The sequence below is a fragment of the Akebia trifoliata genome, chromosome 8 (assembly GCF_017979445.1).
Source record: "Akebia trifoliata isolate Shusen 1 chromosome 8, ASM1797944v1, whole genome shotgun sequence".
Lineage (NCBI taxonomy): Eukaryota > Viridiplantae > Streptophyta > Magnoliopsida > Ranunculales > Lardizabalaceae > Akebia > Akebia trifoliata.
Genome location: NC_141382.1, coordinates 4,722,341 through 4,742,427, shown reverse-complemented (window position 1 = coordinate 4,742,427; position 20,087 = coordinate 4,722,341). Strand labels below are relative to the sequence as shown.

Here is a 20,087-nt window from a genome sequence, read left to right as displayed (position 1 = left end):
ATCGAAGTTTATCATCTAAAGAAACAGCAACTGTTCCTAGTATATAAAAAAACATGATGATCAATCAAAAGCTAAAAACCGGGGGGACTCTAATTATAAGATAACAGCAACAGATGTGAATAAGCAGTAACCCAAAAAAACAAAGAGAAGCAAAGACATGCACCTACAGCTCTAAAGACGAGAGAAATAAGAGTCAAATCAAAAGAGTATAGGAGGGGCATATACACGTGGTGAGACTCGGCCACAACCACCACCACATCACAACGTCTAATATCACTTTAGGGTTCCACATGAAACTCATTCAACAACATAGGCAGAGAAATTGCACAACTAAAGCCTCAACAGCAGCACCAAAAAAAAAATGCCTCTCCTACCCAAAAGAATATCAACAAACCACGAATGACTAAGAAGCTTATTTCCAAACCTCCAAAGGATCTCACCACTTTGCCATCACAAATAAACAGGATATCACAAAGACTGCTTGCAAGCTTCTGCTTCCTTTTCCACCATTTACTCATTACATACGTGTTGTTCATTTTGAAATCAGTAGGTACCCATGGAAGGCATGCCAAATGGCGGCATTGGGGGCATGCCCATCCCACCCATAGGAGGTGGGGGAGCATAGCCACCACCCATTCCTGGCATTGGCGGTGCAGGTAAAGCAAGTGGCAGCAACTGGGCGTACATATTCTGCAACCAGGAGGAGAAAAAAAAAACATTATAATTTCATTAAATCTTTAACCTATATAACATAGGAATTTCAGTGGATCTCCCTCGCCTTTGCAATCAAATGGATGGTCAAAATCTAGCTGAAGGAAGAATAATCAACAGCTGATGTAAATAAATAAATAAATAAAAAAGCTGCCTATCAACCATGAATCCGATGATTATGATGATGAGTTTAAAAAATAAAAATAAAAAAAACTTTCTGGTTTTAAGATTTACTCGACATGAGTTCCATAGCCATACCTGCTGTGCAACCATATCCTTCTCCTCTTTCTCTTTGGCTTTCACTTCACTTTGAGCCTCAATCTTGTCCTTTATAAGTTCATCAATTTTGCCATTGTACTCACGGATAAACTGTTGGTATAGTAGTGATAAAAAAAAAAAAAGATGTAGTGAAAGATGATATACAGTTAAAACAATGGGAAATACTGAGGACAGAAATTAAGATCACCTGCAAGAGATATGGGAAGGTAAAGTCGATCATATTGTTCATCCAGGCAAGTTCAAGTGCAACATCTGGCCGAATTAAGTCGTAACAAACAAAGAGACATGATGCGAAACACTCCTTCTTTCCCTGCATGCATACATCAATTACCATATTGTTAAATTTTGCTCTGAATCACCCACCACATTCTTAAAATAAACATGTTTTGAAATATATTATTTCATAGAGTTTAGTAACCATCCAAATTAGCACAAAGGTGATACATATAGATCAAAGTTGGTTCAGCTTTATCAAATAATGATCCTTTCACTCACGTCTGGAAAGTCGAATCATATTTTTTCCAGCTCACAACACAAATGAATAGGTAGAAGGATAAGAGAAGTGCAAATGACATTTTTTTTAAATGACAAATTGCAAGAGAATTGATATGAATGACTAAATTTGAAAAATTACAGATTACATGCTTGTTAGGGAAAGGGGGAAAGCTGGGGTAAGACTATAACTAGAAAGCCAAATGAGATGGTTTGTCCATGTTCAATGAAGGCCGATTACAGCCCAAATTAGGAGTACGCAAGTAGAAGGTTCTAAATAAGCAAGAAGAATGCTCAGAAGAACGTGTATTGAGAAAGTGAAACGGATCTGAACACTCATTCAATAATAGAAGACGTGGGCTCTGTACAGAATTTAATGGAAGAACGGATCTTGTTTAGCTGAATCCGAATCTTCTTGAACTAATATCATTTGTTGAAGTCAGATAGGAAAGATCGTTCGCCAATCACAATGGGTGCAGATTCGTAACAATCTGTATAACACGGGAGATATATATACAACTTAGGCACCAAAGGAAATTCACAAATGCATTAAAACCCAGAAGCCTCCACACTGAACCCCTATACTAATTTGCAGTATTCAAATAAAGCAGAAAGCAAATAAGAAAACCACCAAAAGACTTTGCAGGACGTCTAGAACTAAAAAGAGCATGCTTTACATAAAAGGATATAGCTAAAAGGATCAAGAACTCTTAGATTTTTTTTTTTTCTTTTAGACGGGTAAGAACTCAAGATTTCATTGCTAAGAAACTGGATGAGTGATCTGAATTTAGAGTTAAATAACATCACATAAGCGATAACTCGAAAGGGAAACCTGAAGAAAAACAGTCGTGGTACAAAAGTACAATAACAAGAACCAGCAAGGAAAAATAAATAAACAATATGTTCTAGGAAAAGGAATAAGAAGGGAGCAATCAATGCCAGAAAAATGGGGGGACTAAAACAATAAACTTGTTATCTTTTACTTGGTGGGTAAGTTGGGCTTGAAGCCACAACCATACAGTCACAATGCGATATGTCAACCAACTGAGCTATGGGTCCAAGCACCAGAAGAAACCAGTGTTGCCTTGGCACTTCTAACGTCCAAATTTTTTCTGGGCCGAAATGACACAACATTTCATGGAATGACACTTAATGCTTAGACACTTTCCATACATAGGGTAGAACCACTTTTTCCATTCTTTTCAAAGGAACATCTTGTTTTTGATACATAGGTATCCAGACTTGGTCTGACTATTCCCATGGACAAGTGAGTCACCCTTCCAACACATGCCAAGTGAACTGGACACCTTGAAACTTAGCACCCATGCCATGTGCCAAGGTAACACTGGGAAGAACTATTCCAAGCATTTGCTGATAATCAGAAGAAATGACCTTTTACTAATTTACGAACAAACAGGTTTTCTAAATAGAAAAACTTTCACTAGGATTTTATATTATTTTAATCAGAACAAAAAATAACTGTCATTTTTGGTTTTCTTTTAGGCATTGCAGATGGAGCCTCCTTCAGAAGAAGAAAAAAACAAGTTTACCAGCATATGCGTAGTCAGGAGGGAATGCCAGCCTAATTCTAGTAAGACAGGAACACTAGTAATGGACAAACAAGTATGAATATGTTTTAGAAAACAAGGATTAAGGTCACATACCTGCTCAATAAAATAAACAAGCAACTCCTCTGAAAGTTCACGGTCACCGGACTGTGAGCATGTCTCCATGGCATCTTTGTAAAGGGCATCCTTCTTCGACAAAGCAATGGACTGCTTCCATCGACCTGCTTTCTTATAAATATACGCAGCTATGCGCCTCATTTCAAGAAGCTCATGCTTCTCAACCTGCTTAAACACATTATGGTTGCTTAAATAAAAAACACAACTCCATTAAGAGATATGTGCCAATAAGAATTGAAGTATCTCTTCTTCACCTTCTGAGCAAGGCCTATCTGATCAAAGTTATCATGCATATCAATTGATTCACGCAGCCTGTCATAGTCCTCCTCTTCAACGTAGATCTCATTCAAAGCCTCATTCACAGCAGCCACATTGTTGCTCTGAACTGCAACCATGTATGGCTTAACAATATGCAAGTGACCCGCCTGAAACCAACAAATAGGAAATACATTTTTTTTTATAAATAGAGCAAGAAACTATGTTCCTATGTCAAATAAATGAAAATATTTGTTTTTTCATATATTTAATTTTTTTTTTAATGAGTAGAAATTAAAAAAAAAAAAAAAAAGGCACACCTTTCGCATTATGTCCACAACACGTGTATGATCCACACGAAGGGCAAGCACATTGAGGAGATCATTAATAAGATCAGGATGTTCCTGCAAGTAGAAGTGCACAGCCTTGTAGGAAAGCTCCACATTTGCAACTTTGACTGCCACATCTTTGAACTGCATGTGATCCCACGCTTCAGGAGAATGGTTCATCATGGTGGTAGCAGCATTGTCGAACTCGTCATATTGAATGTACAGATAGGTGAGTTCCTTCCAGTGCTGCTGTTCGTCACAAGCTCTTATAAGTTTGGGAATGTTGAGACGGGTTGAGAACAGTTTGATATGTTCCATAAGCTTCTCTGGACGGTATCTAGCATATAGGACTCCCAACTCGGTAAATATGCCCATATGCGCACGTTCCAATCCTAGACCGCTCTCCATTAGAGATATTAGCTCATTAAAGCAACCTCGGTTCTGATAATAATCACTGACCTCCTCCAAGTCATCCACCTAGAATCACATCAACAAATAACAAAAAAAATTCATTTTGGTCTGTTGAGAGGGAAGGCAGGGGTATCATCTTGAATCTTTTAAAGGGAAAGCAATTGTGTAATGTATTAGGTGTCGGACTCTCCAACATGGGAATGCATAAAACAGAATGTTCTTCGATCATTTTCTGCCTGTTTTCTTGGTCCCACACCATCTCAGAACTCTATTGAATCCACATCCCAGATAAAAACCTAACAGTAAACATCCAGCACCACATGACTAGCAATTAAAGATTTTGATTAAAAATCACATTAAATCACCTGTATAATTATGTTGAGCCCACATATCTGTGCCAAGCGGAACTCCTCGGCATCAACACAAGCAAAGCAAACTTCCTTCCATGTCTTCGAGCTATTGGCTTTTCGAGCTGCGTCAACAGCACCTTGGAATTGTCTCAGCTTCACAAGTGTAATAGCCAGCTTGGCCCAGTTAGAAATAAATGCAAATATGATCTTTGCAGCTTCGTAGAGGGCTTCATCATACAAACGATCACCAACACTTTGGAGATTAGCAACATTTGGCATTAAGATGAATTCTTCTATGTCACCCAACCTATCAATCTTGGCATAGGCATAAATAAGCTCACTGTCCACCTTGGGCTCCTTAGACTTCTGCCTAACCATCAATAGGTACCTCACCAAGTCATGGTACACATTCGCATCCTCAGCAGCCCGAATAACATCTAAGAATTGTGTAGCATCATCTGCACGGATAAACGACTCAATTGCATCACTCACCAATCCCTCCCTGAGTTGGGCCTTGGCTACCTGGCTCCAAACAGCATCTTCTTCAACACGGAATGCAAACTCCACGGCTCTCTCAATGCTTTGAATATTATCCAAAAGGACATTCACAGCCTGGACGTTCAAGTTGAACTTCTTGAAGATGGCAAATGCTTCTTCATACAGTTGTGCTTCAACGGCCACCTCTCCAACAGCAGGTCCATCAAAATTGTCTAATCTATTAATGTAATCCATAACTCTAGACGCATCTGCCTTGATGGCTGTCAGGATCAGCAAATTTTGCAAATTGAAATTTCCACTGAAAGCAGAGTTTTGAAGCACAATCTTTTCGAGCAGCTCAATTAGTTCATGTGGAAGATCAGCCGTCATAAAAGCTTTAACAGCTGCAGAAACTTGCTCTGGGCTCTTGCTTTCAGGCAAGGCAGTAGATACAACCTGATCAATTAGCTGTCTTCTATACCCATTATCAGGCACAAGAACTTTATCCCAGAGGTCAGAATCCATTCTTTCCACCACATATCTGAAATAAAAGAATGAGGTAAATAACCTATAACCACTAAAAGAAGACCCCCTGCATTTATTCAATGACATGGAATTAATGGGGAACAAAATACAAACCTGGCCTGTAGTTTGAACAAGGAGTTCTTATTTGTGACATTGATAAGTTCATCGTCACATTGTCCTCTACGGTAAGCAACTACTGCCAGGGTGGGATCCCGTTTCTCGCAATATTTACCGACAACACGTGAATCATAGTATGGGTTGGTGGTAAGAAAATGTTCAGGATTGTTGTTGCTGTCTATGATGATTTTACCCAGAGCATTGTGAACATGTACATCTTGGCTTCCCTCACTAACAAGATGCTCCAAGAACTGAGTAAGTAACCGGAGGCGATTCCTGCATCCCATGAGAAAAGGATGAGTAAAAGACATTGAGAATGAGAAGGTGAAGGGTGGACACAGGGAGGAAATACCAAACCTCTTTTCACATTCATCCACAAGGGGCTCCACCGGAAGGAGAGAACGGACTGAAAGAATAAGACCTTTAATAAAATCTTCAGGGCATTCATCATCAAGTAGCTGCCCTACAACTAGAGGAGCATTCCCCGGATTGACCTACCAAAAGAGGAAGCATAAGCCAGTAGTTGACTTTCTTCTTGATATTTTCAAGTAAATAACAGTGACTGAGTTTCATATGATAGTTACCAAACTTCTTCACAAAATTCTTACCTTTTGAACATAACCTTCAATGTATCGAAGCATGTTATTCGAGTAGAGGTAGTGGGTGAGATCCGGAACAAAACCAAAACGGTCACAGACATTAATCAAGGGTCGTGCATCTGGAAGTTTGGCTTCCATTAGAAAGTTCTTCGTCTTCTCAGGGTCGTAGAAGTTTGATTCTCTAGTCACACGCTCAACCTCCTTAATCTGTCCAGTTTTAGCAGCTGATTCGATGTACTTAAAGTGAATGTCAGGATCCTCACTGCCCCAAGCATCAGAAAACTCCCAAGTATCAGTAAAAGAATTAGCAGCAACAAACCAAAGTCCACAGCAGTTGCCTGTTTTTTTTCATTAAATACCTGGAGCTTAAATATGATCCCAAGAAGAAGTATAAACCTTCATAGGACTTGAATTGTTCAAAAAGTTTTATGCATGCATCAACACCCAACTGCTCAGAATATTCTTTGGCAGTCTGCACGGATGCGATAGTGAACCTTAGTTAAAAGATACAAATAGCAGCAACAAAAGCACCAGAGAAACAGACAGTTACCTGCACAATTATCTGAAGATTTCCTCTCAGATTAACTAGTAAAAGGTCCTTCATGCACTCCAGTGCCCATTCTCTTGAAAGGGTCCCAAAGAATTCTACAAGAGACTGGAAAACACACCATATATATATTATTAAATTTACAATCTTCCCTCAAACAATGAAAATGTTTATGTTGGAGTACACAAACCTGTGGCTCAATGGCATGTGTATTCACAATGACACGTTTAATATCCGGCAACTCTGAATAATGCTGCATGAAAGATATGTTTAATAAAGGGAATACTCAACTCTGTAAAATAAAATTCTCTCTATAAAGATTCCAAGAGGTCATACCTGAAGGGCACGCACATACAGACCAGCTTTTTCACAAAGTTGTGCAATTCGGGGACGGTCATAGTGGCTGAACATTCCATTAGCCAATATAGCGTCTGCTACATTTGGAAATGTCACTAGATTGATCTCCAAGACCTGCACAGAAGACAAATGATATGGTGCTTAAGAGAGATGTGAACTAAAGAGAGAATTACAAGAACTCTATCAACAAATAATTACCTTTGTTTGAAGGAATGCATGTTCCGGTAAATTTGGTTTAAGGACGTCCAACAGAAAGGCTGTTGCCTCACGAATCAGGTTTCTCTGGAATAGAAACAACAGAAACAAAACAATCCCAAGTGCTATGTTATTCAAATATTGGAGCAGTAAATCATTTGACGTCAGGCCAACCTTTGTAGCTTGAATACATTTTCCAGATGGTTAAACAAATATGGGAGCACTCTGTTGTCAACCTAATATTATAAAACCAACATAATAAACGACATACAAGAGATGTACCTGAAGGAAGAGATCTGTGATTGTGTTGTAATCAACTGGACAGCCTCCCTCCATTTGTGACATCATCAGAGCAAAATTGACAGCTCCCTGTCATCCAGAAGAAGTTGCAAGTCATCCACAAACCACAATCAGAAAATGAGTTCTGGTAAAACATAAGCCACGAATAATGCGGAATACAGGAAAAGGCTCATCTTTTTTTAGTATATGTCGCGTAGGTGGGATATGATGTGTTATTCAGGGACTGAGCTGTTTTGCTTCTTGTGTTTGGCACTAGTACGTTCAATGTTTACAAACACTGAGGTGTGAAGCAAGGCGCTTGGCTGATTAGTGCCTCGAGGCATAAGCCCCGAAACATAAAGCATGAGTCTCACTATTGAAAAATTAATTTAGCCACTACAAATTCCCAATTTTCAAACCCACATAATCGAATTCTAAGCTTTAATACATTACAATAAATAAAAACATTCAATATTATTATTCCATATTTAACAAAAAATATATTTTTAATTTGAATAGTAGAAAGATTCTACAGTAAATTATTTTATCTTTATTGCAAAAATATTACTAATATTATTTTTCAATAACTTCCTCTGTGTAATATTTAGTACTACCAAAAATCATGTGTAATCAAATGAACTCAATGAAATAGCTATTTTGTATTCGAGTTTTATTCTAACCAGTTACGTTGCATGCTAACAACAACAAAGAAATGAAAGTAAAAAAAAAGAGCTCTTAAAAATCTGGCTTAATTAGTACCACAAAAAGGAGAGAAAGAAAGAGAGATGACAAAAATGTATTATTTAAAAATAAAATAAAATAAAGGAAATAATAGAAAAATTAATGTGGGGCACGTCTCGGCCAATAGAAGTAGGCCTCAGTCATACTTCACACTGAGGCATATGCCTTTCGTGAGCCTCTCAGTCTGAGGCGTATCCCACAATTCTAAAAATAGTGTTGTTTCTGCCATTTGTACGTTAGCCCAGCTCAGCCTCCTTTTCCTTCTATTAATAAATTTTTGACCAAAAAAAATTTGACAGGGTGAAGGTTCTACACATGGGCCTTCAATCCTAGCATTGGGATCGATATACTATTTTCACTATTTTACTACAGACCATACTGTTTGATCCAATATTGAACCAGGGACAAGCCCCGACTTCCATAGGTCGTAAGAAATATTTTAAGTACAAGACACCCAGGATCTTTGGTTATCAGATATAGAACCAAACGAAATGACAAGTGTAGCACCTCTGTAGATCACATCCACAAAGTGTTTCATACTTTTAACATTGCAGCAGAAGCAGGACAAGCAAAATATATAAATATCTAAGACATTTATGCACAGGAAAGAGAAATACCTGCGGATCCGATCGCAGAATTGTTTGCAGAAGGAAGAGATAATCAGGCGTGTATCCAACCTGCATTAATGAAAACATCATGGCTATGTCAAAAGCCCACCACCCAAGCATAATATAAAAAAAGTATCAATCATAAAACTAAGAATAAAAACCCAAATTATCATTCCTCCCGTGCTGGAGCATGTTGGAGATTGACATTATTTAAAGCATACAATATTACCTGCTTCGAGTAGATCAGAATTTTGTCAAACTCCCTTCGCTCAGCAAAAGCTGCAACAACTTTTGGAGTAGCCCTGGCCTTGATATATATTTTAAGTGCAAGGTCATTATCAACAGTCTACAACGAAAACATGCACCAAGATATCAGAAAAAGATAAAGAATGTATCGCCACAAATTACATACAATCACCAAAAATGGCTCGGATTGACGATTTCATATAAAATGGATCTGAATCATTAGACACAAGTTTCAAACAAAAAATAAATTGTGAGTTTTTTGGTGAATGTATCAGAAAAGCCACAGATTGGGACAGAGTGTAATCTTAAATTCTCAATCAAACCTTCACAAGGTCTCCAAGTTCCTCACTACATTCAAGCTTGTCCTCTGCCAACCAATTCTCCAAAAGATTCTTTTTATTTTGATTTACAACAAGCCGTGATAATTCCAATGATTCGAATGCATTGAGCTTTCCTTTAGTCAACAATGTCCCAAAATACTGCAATAATGGTGGGGTTTGCCCAGATTGAACAGGAACACTCTGCGAAACATGAACATCATAACAATATGAGGAATTTTATCTTCGCCCTGCTTCCAAGACATTGCAGAACAGAGACATGGGTTGAACTTGCTTTGAAGCAGGAAATAATTATTAAAACTGAGGACATCAAAAGTATCAATTTCAACAGTGAGAACAACACAGTGTCAAGGAAAACATCTAAGAAAAACCACATCAAATTAACTGAAATACCTGAAATTTCGCAACAGTATCAGGGGTACGGAGGATTCCCTGTGGGGATTCTGCAGCAAGCTCTGCAGCCTCCTTATATTTTGTCTGAGAGAACAATTCTTGGAACCGCTGAACAACCTGAGATATTTTTAAAAAAAAAAAGATGGACGAGTAAACTTCCAACGTGCAACAGAAGTACATAGCAAGTATGTTAGGAGATATTTGAACACATGATTCTAGGCTGCATAAAGTTCAAGCTTCACCACTTTCTTTCAGTTTTAGAAAAAAAAATGCAGTATTAGGCTGAAAAAACCAGGAGTCAAGAATTAATTTACCAAGTTCTCCGCTCCAGGAAGATTTCCTCTTTTGGCCAGATTAACTGCAAGCTCTAGATTGTTCAACTGTTGCAGACATCAGATGGCATTCCTTAGTACAAACTTTAATTTACTGTAATGGCACGAAAAAGGGAAGTTTGCATAGACATACTTGGCCACTGACAAAAGGCACAATTGTTGCCTCATTTACTGTGGCAAGTAAAACCTGTCCTCGCCTATTAACAGCATAAAAGCCCCCTACTGATGAAGCTTCTGCTGTCAAAAATATAGGATCTGGGCTAATTCGGTTCCTGTAAACGGCGGTAGCTGTCTCCAGGTCATACACGAATAGAAGTCCAAGCTTTGTGATCACGTATATCAAACTGTACTTATGGGATATCTGTAAGCAGAGCATGTTAGCAACTTCATATTGACACGATACAACACCAGGACTTGGTACAAGAAAAATTGGCTAAAAAATATACCTGCATTGCCACAGGGAAGTCGTCAGCAAAATCAGGAGGGAAGAAAAGATCTGCCTGTTTCTTTGTAAAAGCTGGTTTACCTGCTAATCAAAATCATGGAAAGACAAATAGTCGAAACTTTAAGATAGCAAGAAAACTTAGAAACACTGACTTTAAATTGAGAACAGTCCTGATAGTATGGATGCCGATAAATACAACACTTCCAGAGTTGATGGACATGATTGAACACCACAACTTAAAAATGGAGCAACATACATGAACCAACGTGAATAATTCCTAACTCATAAGTTTTATTAAAAGAAATAGGTAAATGGAAAAGAAGATAATTGGACCTGGCTGAGCACCAAGTTCAATCACATGCAGTTTTGACGTAATTTGCCCAGCATTGGTAGTCTTTGAGGCAAAACAGATTAGAGTAGAAGGATTTTCATTCCCTTGAACCTGCATATAACACCCAAATAACTATAATTTCCCAACTCAAATAACATCTTGGCATCAAAATTATGTATGCGAGAACCTGAGACCTGACACAGAACAGGTAGACAATTTTTAACTACCGGAAAGTTAAGTTTCCTCAACAGGTGGTCATCATCACCGGAAATCTGTCAATTATGATATTATTCACCATACAGACAAAACTATGACCTGAATAAACATTTTAGTTCAATAGTCAGGATGTTTCAATCACGAGCTTCATAAACGAGCCCCAGGGCACATGAGTGAAATGCATTGGGTCAAGAGTTGAGACCCAGAATAAAAAGTGATTAAGTCAAACAGCTTGAAATCTCAGATCAGGCTGATCTTTGGTGTAGGCTCACCATGAGGTACACCAAAAATTCAGAGTCAGAGAGTGCAAATGAGTATAACCTGGCACCAAACTTAATCATACGTAGAAATGTTTACCTATAGCTATCCAAAAAAAGAATAGTTTACCCATGTTCATGTGTGTCTACACACAGAAAATTGTAGTTGCACAGTTTTGATTTCATTATTTTCTACAAGATCTGTGGAGTCCACTTCTCAAAATATCAGCTCTTGCCTCAACTCCATACAAAGCCATAAATGTAAGAAGGTACATGGACCGAAGGACCATGAGAGCCTGGATGAGGTCCTCATTTGGACCATGTGGACTACCACGTTGGTCCAAATGACACCTCAGCCCTCTAGAGTTCATGATCCAGATTAGGTTTTAAAAAAATACGTGATCCAAGACTTCCAAAATGAACGGCCGATCAACACCCAAATTTAAAATTCAAATCCAATTGTTAAAAAAAAATCCTTAATTTTTTTAGAGTTTCTAAAATGTTATGCTTTGCATCCATGTGGCACCCAACATGACCATGTTTTGAGTGCCATTTGGAAGTTCAATCCATATAGATAGGTGGTCCTTAGGTCAATATAACCCAATCTCATATTGTATATATGACCCATCTTTTTGGCAATGCTCATGTGACCCACAAAAAAGGGCGGAGCTAGTGAGGAGCTGGTGGGAGTAATTGCCCCCACAGAACTTTGAGACATCCCTATATTTTCAATGAATTACATGCCCCATTTGCCCCCACACCCTCACCTCCCTCCAATTTTTGCACCCCCCCCCCCCCCCCCCCGGTTTCAAACTATTGTTGATGACATTGCCTCTTGACCGGGCCTTCTCATATACTACTTGGAAATAACCTAAATATCCTTTTCTTCAACTTCTAATCAAAAACCTCTAAATTTCTCCCTAAAACCATTCATCTTCAAGTTCTTCAACTATACAACTAACCATAGTTTGCCCCCACTACAAGAAAATCCTGGCTCCGCACCTGCCCACAAGGAGCCTAATGAAATGCGAATTGCTTCTAAGAATGATCTCCTCACCATGGGAATGATCCTCATAGAAAATCAACCCTTCTAAAACTACAAGCCTATAAAAAATGTGGACTTCAAATTGATGGTGAATGGAAGGGACGCATTTTTCTGAACTTGTAATACACTTTGATAAGGCAACCGATCTTCATGATGAAGACAACATCCTCATCCTAACCAAAATTCAGTCGTTGATTCATGGCCTTGTGAGAACATATTATTTATAATGCGTCAACCAACCCAAGCATGGTCTCAAAGTCAGAGGACTGGTTTAAAACGTAGAAAACAGGGAGGGGGGGGGGAGAGAGAAAAAACGGGGAGAAAACAATGAAACACAAAAGATAAAAAAAATATTAAAACTTATAAAAAAAATGTATATATCTAACAATACATAAGACATTTATTTTAATTTATCCTATATTTCCAATATAACATCTTCTCAAACATGATTATACATGTTAAGATGCCAAAGAATAGTTTACTCATAAACAAATCTGTTGTTCAAAATAATAAACTATTGAAAAAATGAAAAATCATAACATCAAGATATTATCATCAAATCTCATATTTATAAGTTTTCAAAAAAAACTTGTTTAAAATGTTAAAAAAAACGCGTTTAAAACAAAAAACAAAATAAAAACTAGACTTTTCATAAGTCACGTTTTTTATTGCTTTAATTGTCCGAGGTACAAGACATGTTTTAAACGCATTTAAAAAAAAAAAATATACATGCATTTTATTTTATGAGTTGTGTATGCTATGCTGTCATGCCTTTGCACAGAGACGTAGAGATGCATCAAGGGCTGACTTTTGTGAGGATGAATCATCCTCAAAAAGAATCAGCACATTTTAAATTTCTAAGTTCTAACCCAATAGAATGCGGACTCAAAGTTAAAGGTGAATTATAGAGTCTGGATTTTCCTTGTAGTTGTAACCACATTTACATAGGACTGGAAATGTCAAAATCAACTGATATGTTGTGACGGTGAATTCCATGGTTGACGAAGCATCCTCACCCAAAATCAAGCCTTGACTCATCTCCATGCAGGTCTCACACGACTTTGAATAAATAGATAGAGTCACACACAAATGAAAGAGGAAAGAAAGGAACGTACTTTAAATGTGGCAAACGATGCAGCGTGGGCTTCAAGAGCTTGGCTACGCTGCTGTTCGACGGAGTAAAGCTGCATATTTCCTTTGACTAGTTGAGGCCTCTACAACCAAAATTAGAAGATGAAAATACAATTACAACGCTAAATTGCCAAGGCTATCTAAAAATCAATTTTTAAACCAGATGATAATTGGAACAAGTTGGGATCTAACACACACAAACAAACAGCAGCAATAAGAATGTGTGAGTACATAGACAGGGTCAATACTCGTGTAATTCATTAAGATTAATGCATGTGTGAGGACCTATCAACCTCAAAGCTTATAGTTATCAAAAGAAAAAGTATAAAAGTTGTCAGATGCTCAAAATAAGCAAATAGTAACCTGATTCAATTCTCCATAACCTTTAATAAAATTGTGATAAAGTTCTTTTTTCTTTTTGATAAGTAAAGTTTATTAAAGAAGAGAAGCAAGCAACAAAGGCAATCAAGAAGAACAGACTAATGAGAACAGAAAAACACTACAAACACGGCTCAAACAAGCTTACAAATATCTTTCACAGCTATTAGAACACATACACTCTCATCTAAACAAATAAAAAATTCTTGAAGAAAGATCTCTTGAACACATAGTCCAAAAATCAAAGTCTGCTTCCATGAAAAACATGTATGCATTGTGATGCCTCAAAAGAGTGTTGTGATGAACTTTCAGAAAATATTTGGAAATCATGCCATGCACATGCTTATCATTTTTTTATAAGTAATGAATATGCTTATCTGTGGACTGAATATGTATTGGACAAGAACCCAAGTATCGGCATAAAAGAATTTTTTGATTATCAGCCAGTTATTTTCAAATGGGAAATTTTATTGACACGCCAATAATCTCTAAGGGCCCTCATATTTTTAGGGTAACTTCTAAAAATTGAAAAAAAAAAAAAAAAACATTTTGGGCACTCCATTGTCAAAGGGCACCCATTGCTACTTCATTGAATCCGGTGATTGGAGAAGAAAGAGAAAGATGCGACTCAGCGACTCCATTGAATCCGGTGATCGGAGAGATAGAAGAAAGAGAAAGATTGGAGAAGGAGGAGGAGATGAAGAAATAAGAAGAAGAAGAGAGAGAGAGAGAGAGAATGGTTGGCGTGTTGGTTCATGGGAGAAGGCACAGAGAGTGATCGACATGTTGGTTCACCGGAGAAGACGCAAAGGGTGGTACCCTTAATTTATTTTTATTTTTATTTTTTTGAAATCAGCCCGCCCTTAGAGTTCAGTGGCGTGTCAATATAACTTCCATTTTCAAATAATCATCTTTCAATTTGCCAACATAGAGCTTGTACACGGGCATTGCCAAGACAAAGAGAGTTGACTGAATGACTTATTCAACATAAACAAATACCTCTGCTGCACCCGGAGCAATTCCAATCAAAACAAGCCACTTTTCAGAAGGATCACATCTGTAGTTAATTATTTGATTATTTGCCAAATTAGCTGTTCTATCAAACATCTTTACAGGCTCCGAGTCACCTGCAAATGACATGCAGTTGAAAAAATGTTATATAAAAAAATTTGATCATGTTATAGAGGTTTGATTTTAAAATAAACCAATCAAACATGGAAGGGAAAAAAAAAAAAGAAAACATAAAAGTGGCAAAGCAACATTATCCTGGTAGGGGGCGGTGTTTTACCTTCAATTGACCAATGATATACTGAGGTTTGTGTAACAAGACCCAACATTTTTGGTGTAATCCATTTCCAAAAGACAATCTATATAAAGCAAGAAAAAGAGTTGGAATACTTGAACGAATTTTATCTAAACAAAAATAAACCAAAGAAACAGCAAGCGGAGTGTGTGAATAAAGTGTAGAAAGGCAAGTTATTCACCTGCTCAGGCATCTGATACGACTTCATCTTTGCTTTCATTTCAATGTTGAATATTTGTAAGTGGTCTTGAGTAGTTCCCGGAAGTTGAGCTTCGAATAGAATGTTAAATTTATTAGCCATATAAGAGATATGACGATGAAGAGACAACAGAGCATTTAAAACACATCAAAGTCAATGTTGTTAAATAGCATATGCGACCATTCACACATTGCATATGAGGTGGCATATGCTCCAAGAAAAAAAAATTGAAAAAAAAAAATATGCCATCACATATTGGCAGATAGCATAATTTGGGGTATGTGACTGTAGCATATGTGATCTCATATGCAAATATGTGACAGCATTTGACAACACTGGTCAAAGTAGATACTGCACAAGCAAATCAACCTTTGGGTTCTGTTATAGAAAATTCTATTCAGGAGTATCCAATAAAAGGGGTATGAACACATCAAGACAAAGCATTACAGGAACATGGAATAATTATCCCATAAAAGCAATTCCAATATATCCAACATATGTTTAGAGATCAATATCCAACCACTGTAAGTGGAAAGCTAGATTTTAAAAATTAAAAAAAAAAACCTCTACTTATGCATGAATACTCTCTCTCTCATTTTGCATATTATTATATATTTGTATAATGGCCCATCAATGTGCCCCTTTCTATTTTTAACATGACTTCCTTCTTATTGGCTCAATACAAAGAAAAGAATGAATTCATAAAAATAAAATAAAATAAATCTTCAAGCCAAATAAAAGTATGCCTCTTTAAGTATCCAATCATCGAGTCAGCATAGCAAGCCTACCAAGGGTCATGCATAGTCACTAGAAGCAGTCTAGAAAGAACAAAAAACTATGAGAAGATTATAATGTGTATTACAGTTAAAAACTCATAGGGATAGATCTACATGCCATTTAATTATCTTAAGAACATCATCCCAATAAATAGATGAATAATTGGATCCACCCCCCCCCCCCCAAAAAAAATAAAAAAAAGTTGATAAAATGGAGAAAATGGAAATTATTCAAATCCAAGTGCATGAAATATGTTGGTGGGAATGTCTATTACTAGCCAAAGAAACGACAGTGCTTGTGGTCGCCACTTATATCAACCAGAATAAAGTCACAGTTATGGGAATTCCTATCCTGAAAGACTAGAAATCACTAGTGTGAAAATTCAGCCCGGCATATCGTGTTAGCCATGAATTTTTTTTTTTTTTTTGGTTGATAGATAAAAAAAATTATCTCTATTCCAATCACATAAGGAAATCAGTTCTGGTTTGTACCAAACTAAATCATGCCATGTTACATTGATATGTGAACAGTTTCCTCTATTACTTTCTCTTTCACTTGGTTCTAGGAAGTTGAATCATGAGGAGAGTCATAATTAATATCAGAATCAGTTAAATTGAACTTAGTAACAACTATGATTTAAAACCTCTCCTGAAGCAAATTTTGCTTAGAACAAAAACCGAAACACGCGTGATACTCATGACCAAACATTCAATGTTTTGTTCTGGTCTCAGCTGAAACTAGAATGCTTTTTCTATATAAATTGAAGTGTGCGGGTGGGGCGTTGATCCTAGGTGCAAAACCAGAATGTTCTACCAAAATGACACGAAACTTTGAACTATATTGTAACACCAACAAAATAATAATAATAATAATATATTATTATTAAAAAATTACAGCAACATTATTGTATATTGTTTTACAAGGTGCCAGCTAGCTTAGTTGGGTAAAGTCTTTGGATGTTGATACCATAGACCTAGGTTCAAAACCAGCCATCACCCAAGCTGCTGACTCTCATTGAAAACACTCTTACTTGATGGCAACACCAAATTTGTTAACTTGCCTCGCAACAACAAAAAAACAACATTATTTATTTTTTCAATATACCTCATGATTATGATCATCGATAACATCTACACCTTTCCCAATTACTACGCTCAGTATCATGAATGCTATTTCACCACATTAATTCTATCATGGTGGCAAGTAATTTACCTAAATACACTAAATGAACTGACCACATTCAAAGAACAAATGGCAACATGTTTTAATTGAATAACATGCCCAACAACAGAGCCATTCTATGATCTCATAATGTAAATAAAAAGTATATCATTTGGGTACTAAATTTCTTACCTTTCAAAGCAAGAATTCTAGTATTAGGGTTCATCAAAGCCGAGTCTGCAGTGATAGGCCTTCTCAATGGTTGCATAGGCATGTTCATATCGATGATAACAACACTGTTCTGTGGTGATGTCTCTCGAACACAGATGTACTTGTCCGATTCCATCGTAACATGTGTAAATGTGATAAATTGTGGATTAATTCCAATACTCGGTAACTGAAAACACATATAAGCAAATAATTTCCATTAGAAAACCACATTTTACAGCTGAAAATCAGGAAAACAAATAGATGAATGAGATTCCTATCTATCCTTTCGGATCTGAAAAGATCCTATATTTAACTAAGATTCTTTTCAACAAAAAAAAAATTACAACAATCATTCTCAAATGAACTAATTGAAGAAAAAAAAATCAACTGAAACAAATCAAACAATGATCTGTGACACAATTAGAATCAAACTGCAACCTAGATCATCTTTAGCGAAATCAGATAATAAGAAAATGAAATCGAATCCAAAATCTAAATACAGATCTTCCAATTTACCAAAATTACGAAAATAAACTAATTCAGCTTAACTTCTAAGAACATGCACCAAATCCAGCGAAGAAGATTCAAAAGGACAGACGGATCAGAACTCACCGTCAACGCCTCCTTCATGGTAATCGGAGCATTTGCAGCAGCCATGGCGACTAGATCGATGCTTCGAAACCAGAAACCAGATTTGAATGGAGGATCGAAACCCTACAATCGAGGGTTCAAAACCAGGATTTGAACTACAAAACAGCTAAGTGGTTTTTCAATCCTTGCGAGATCTGAAGTAGCGAAGAATCCCTTGGAACCTTCAAAAACGGAGAGAGAGAGAGAGACGGATCTGAAGAGAAATAAAAAAAGTGGGGGAAGCGAGCGAAGGCTTTTCTTTTGTTTCTCTCTCTCTCTCTCTTCTTGTTAGTAGTCTAATGGATTGGAGACATAAATTACACTAAAATGTGGTGGAAATGGAATTCCAACCAAATGACGAGGAGGCAGAGAGATCTAAAAAGCCTTTGATTATAAGAAAATATTTCGGATACCCCTCAGAGTTTCCAAATTGTTGATACACCCCCTTGACTGTAGTTTCCCTAAGAGCAACAAAATGACCGAATTATCCCTCTTCTTCAGCCCTTGTCCCACTATCATCCTTAATTTTTTTTCCAGTTTTTGATAACCAAGCAAGTGATTAGTAATTAGCCAGGTGAAAGAGACCTTCGATTCAGGTCAAAGTTACAATACCTATAGACTTAAACCAATTCAATCTTTAAGATTAAAACTTCAAAAGCATTTGGTTTAGATTCTAAAATATGATTCTCACTCCTGAAGTCTGAATAGACGTGGTTGACCTTTAAAATTTAGATTTTAAAAAAATTATTTCAATTTGTTTTATTTCAAGCTTTAGTGGTAATTCGTTGGTTTTTTTCTTATAATAAAATTTTGATGTGAATTAGTAAAAGTTGGGGTTCCAATAGAGTTTCTCCAACATTTATGGAGAGCTTTTAAGCCAAGAAGGACAGACACCCAGCATGGCAAGTTTAAGAGAAATGGAATGTAGGACGAACATCATGCCCATATCTTAGAGCAACTCCAACGCACTCAGGATCTTGCTCTATATCATCTCTCAACTGCAATTTTACACAGTCAAGGTCATCCAAAATCATTTCAATGCACTCAAGTTGAGGTTCGTTACTTTGAAATATTCTAAAGAGAGAAAGTCAAAAGAGGCAAAAGAAGAGTTAATTTCTCTCTCTCTCTCTCTCTCTCTCTAGATGTTGCATGGTTTTAAATCTCGCCTAAGACCAAAACGGCTAGTCCGATACGTCTTGGTATTGTATACCAATGAGGCAGATAGACAAGTCAATGTATCAGACAAGATTTAAAATCTAAGTTCATTTTTTTCATTTTTGAACAAGATGTCTCAAATGCATAGAAAAACTCGTCGAAGACGACTCGATCTTGTTCACAGGTGAGATGAGACGACTCAATCTCACTTACAGATGAAACGAGACATCAAAACAAATTTTAAAATATGCACTGTTGGCAATAAAAACAAGGCAGTTGTTAAACATCTTACTGTAACTGAATTTGTAGAGAATCATTTTGGCTCTTACAGTTGGAATGAAGACCCATTGACTAGACAAAATTACTCTCTATAATAAAATACCTAACAGATATGCCTATTATGTTGGAGTTGCTCTTATCAGTCTAATTCGATACATTAAATACTAGGCTCATAAGTCATAATTATAATCAAATCAAAAAAGTGCATGGGCGGTGGGTTAAAACTCTTTTTTTTTTTTTTTTTTTTTTTAAAGGCAAACAAGGGTGGTTAGTAGTCAACGTGGTACATTTCTTTTAATTTTGG

General features: G+C 36.9%; 1 protein-coding gene across 1 annotated transcript; it reads right to left on the bottom strand.

Annotated features, from left to right (window-relative positions):
• Positions 1–60: 60 nt before the first annotated feature.
• On the bottom strand, positions 61–18,693 carry LOC147395616 (clathrin heavy chain 2). Its single transcript, XM_086450741.1, has 30 exons — positions 18,332–18,693; positions 17,702–17,906; positions 15,554–15,642; positions 15,358–15,436; positions 15,069–15,196; positions 13,676–13,774; positions 11,045–11,153; positions 10,713–10,792; positions 10,400–10,627; positions 10,249–10,314; positions 9,935–10,051; positions 9,527–9,724; positions 9,187–9,303; positions 8,967–9,026; positions 7,612–7,698; positions 7,333–7,416; positions 7,114–7,248; positions 6,968–7,030; positions 6,781–6,885; positions 6,590–6,702; positions 6,240–6,492; positions 5,989–6,125; positions 5,629–5,907; positions 4,528–5,530; positions 3,743–4,228; positions 3,422–3,592; positions 3,147–3,332; positions 1,178–1,300; positions 970–1,080; positions 61–690 (listed from the first exon to the last, which is right to left on the bottom strand). Exons 1-30 carry the CDS (start codon positions 18,374–18,376, stop codon positions 544–546), a joined length of 5,103 nt encoding a protein of 1,700 aa, XP_086306867.1. The 5' UTR covers positions 18,377–18,693; the 3' UTR covers positions 61–543.
• Positions 18,694–20,087: the final 1,394 nt, after the last annotated feature.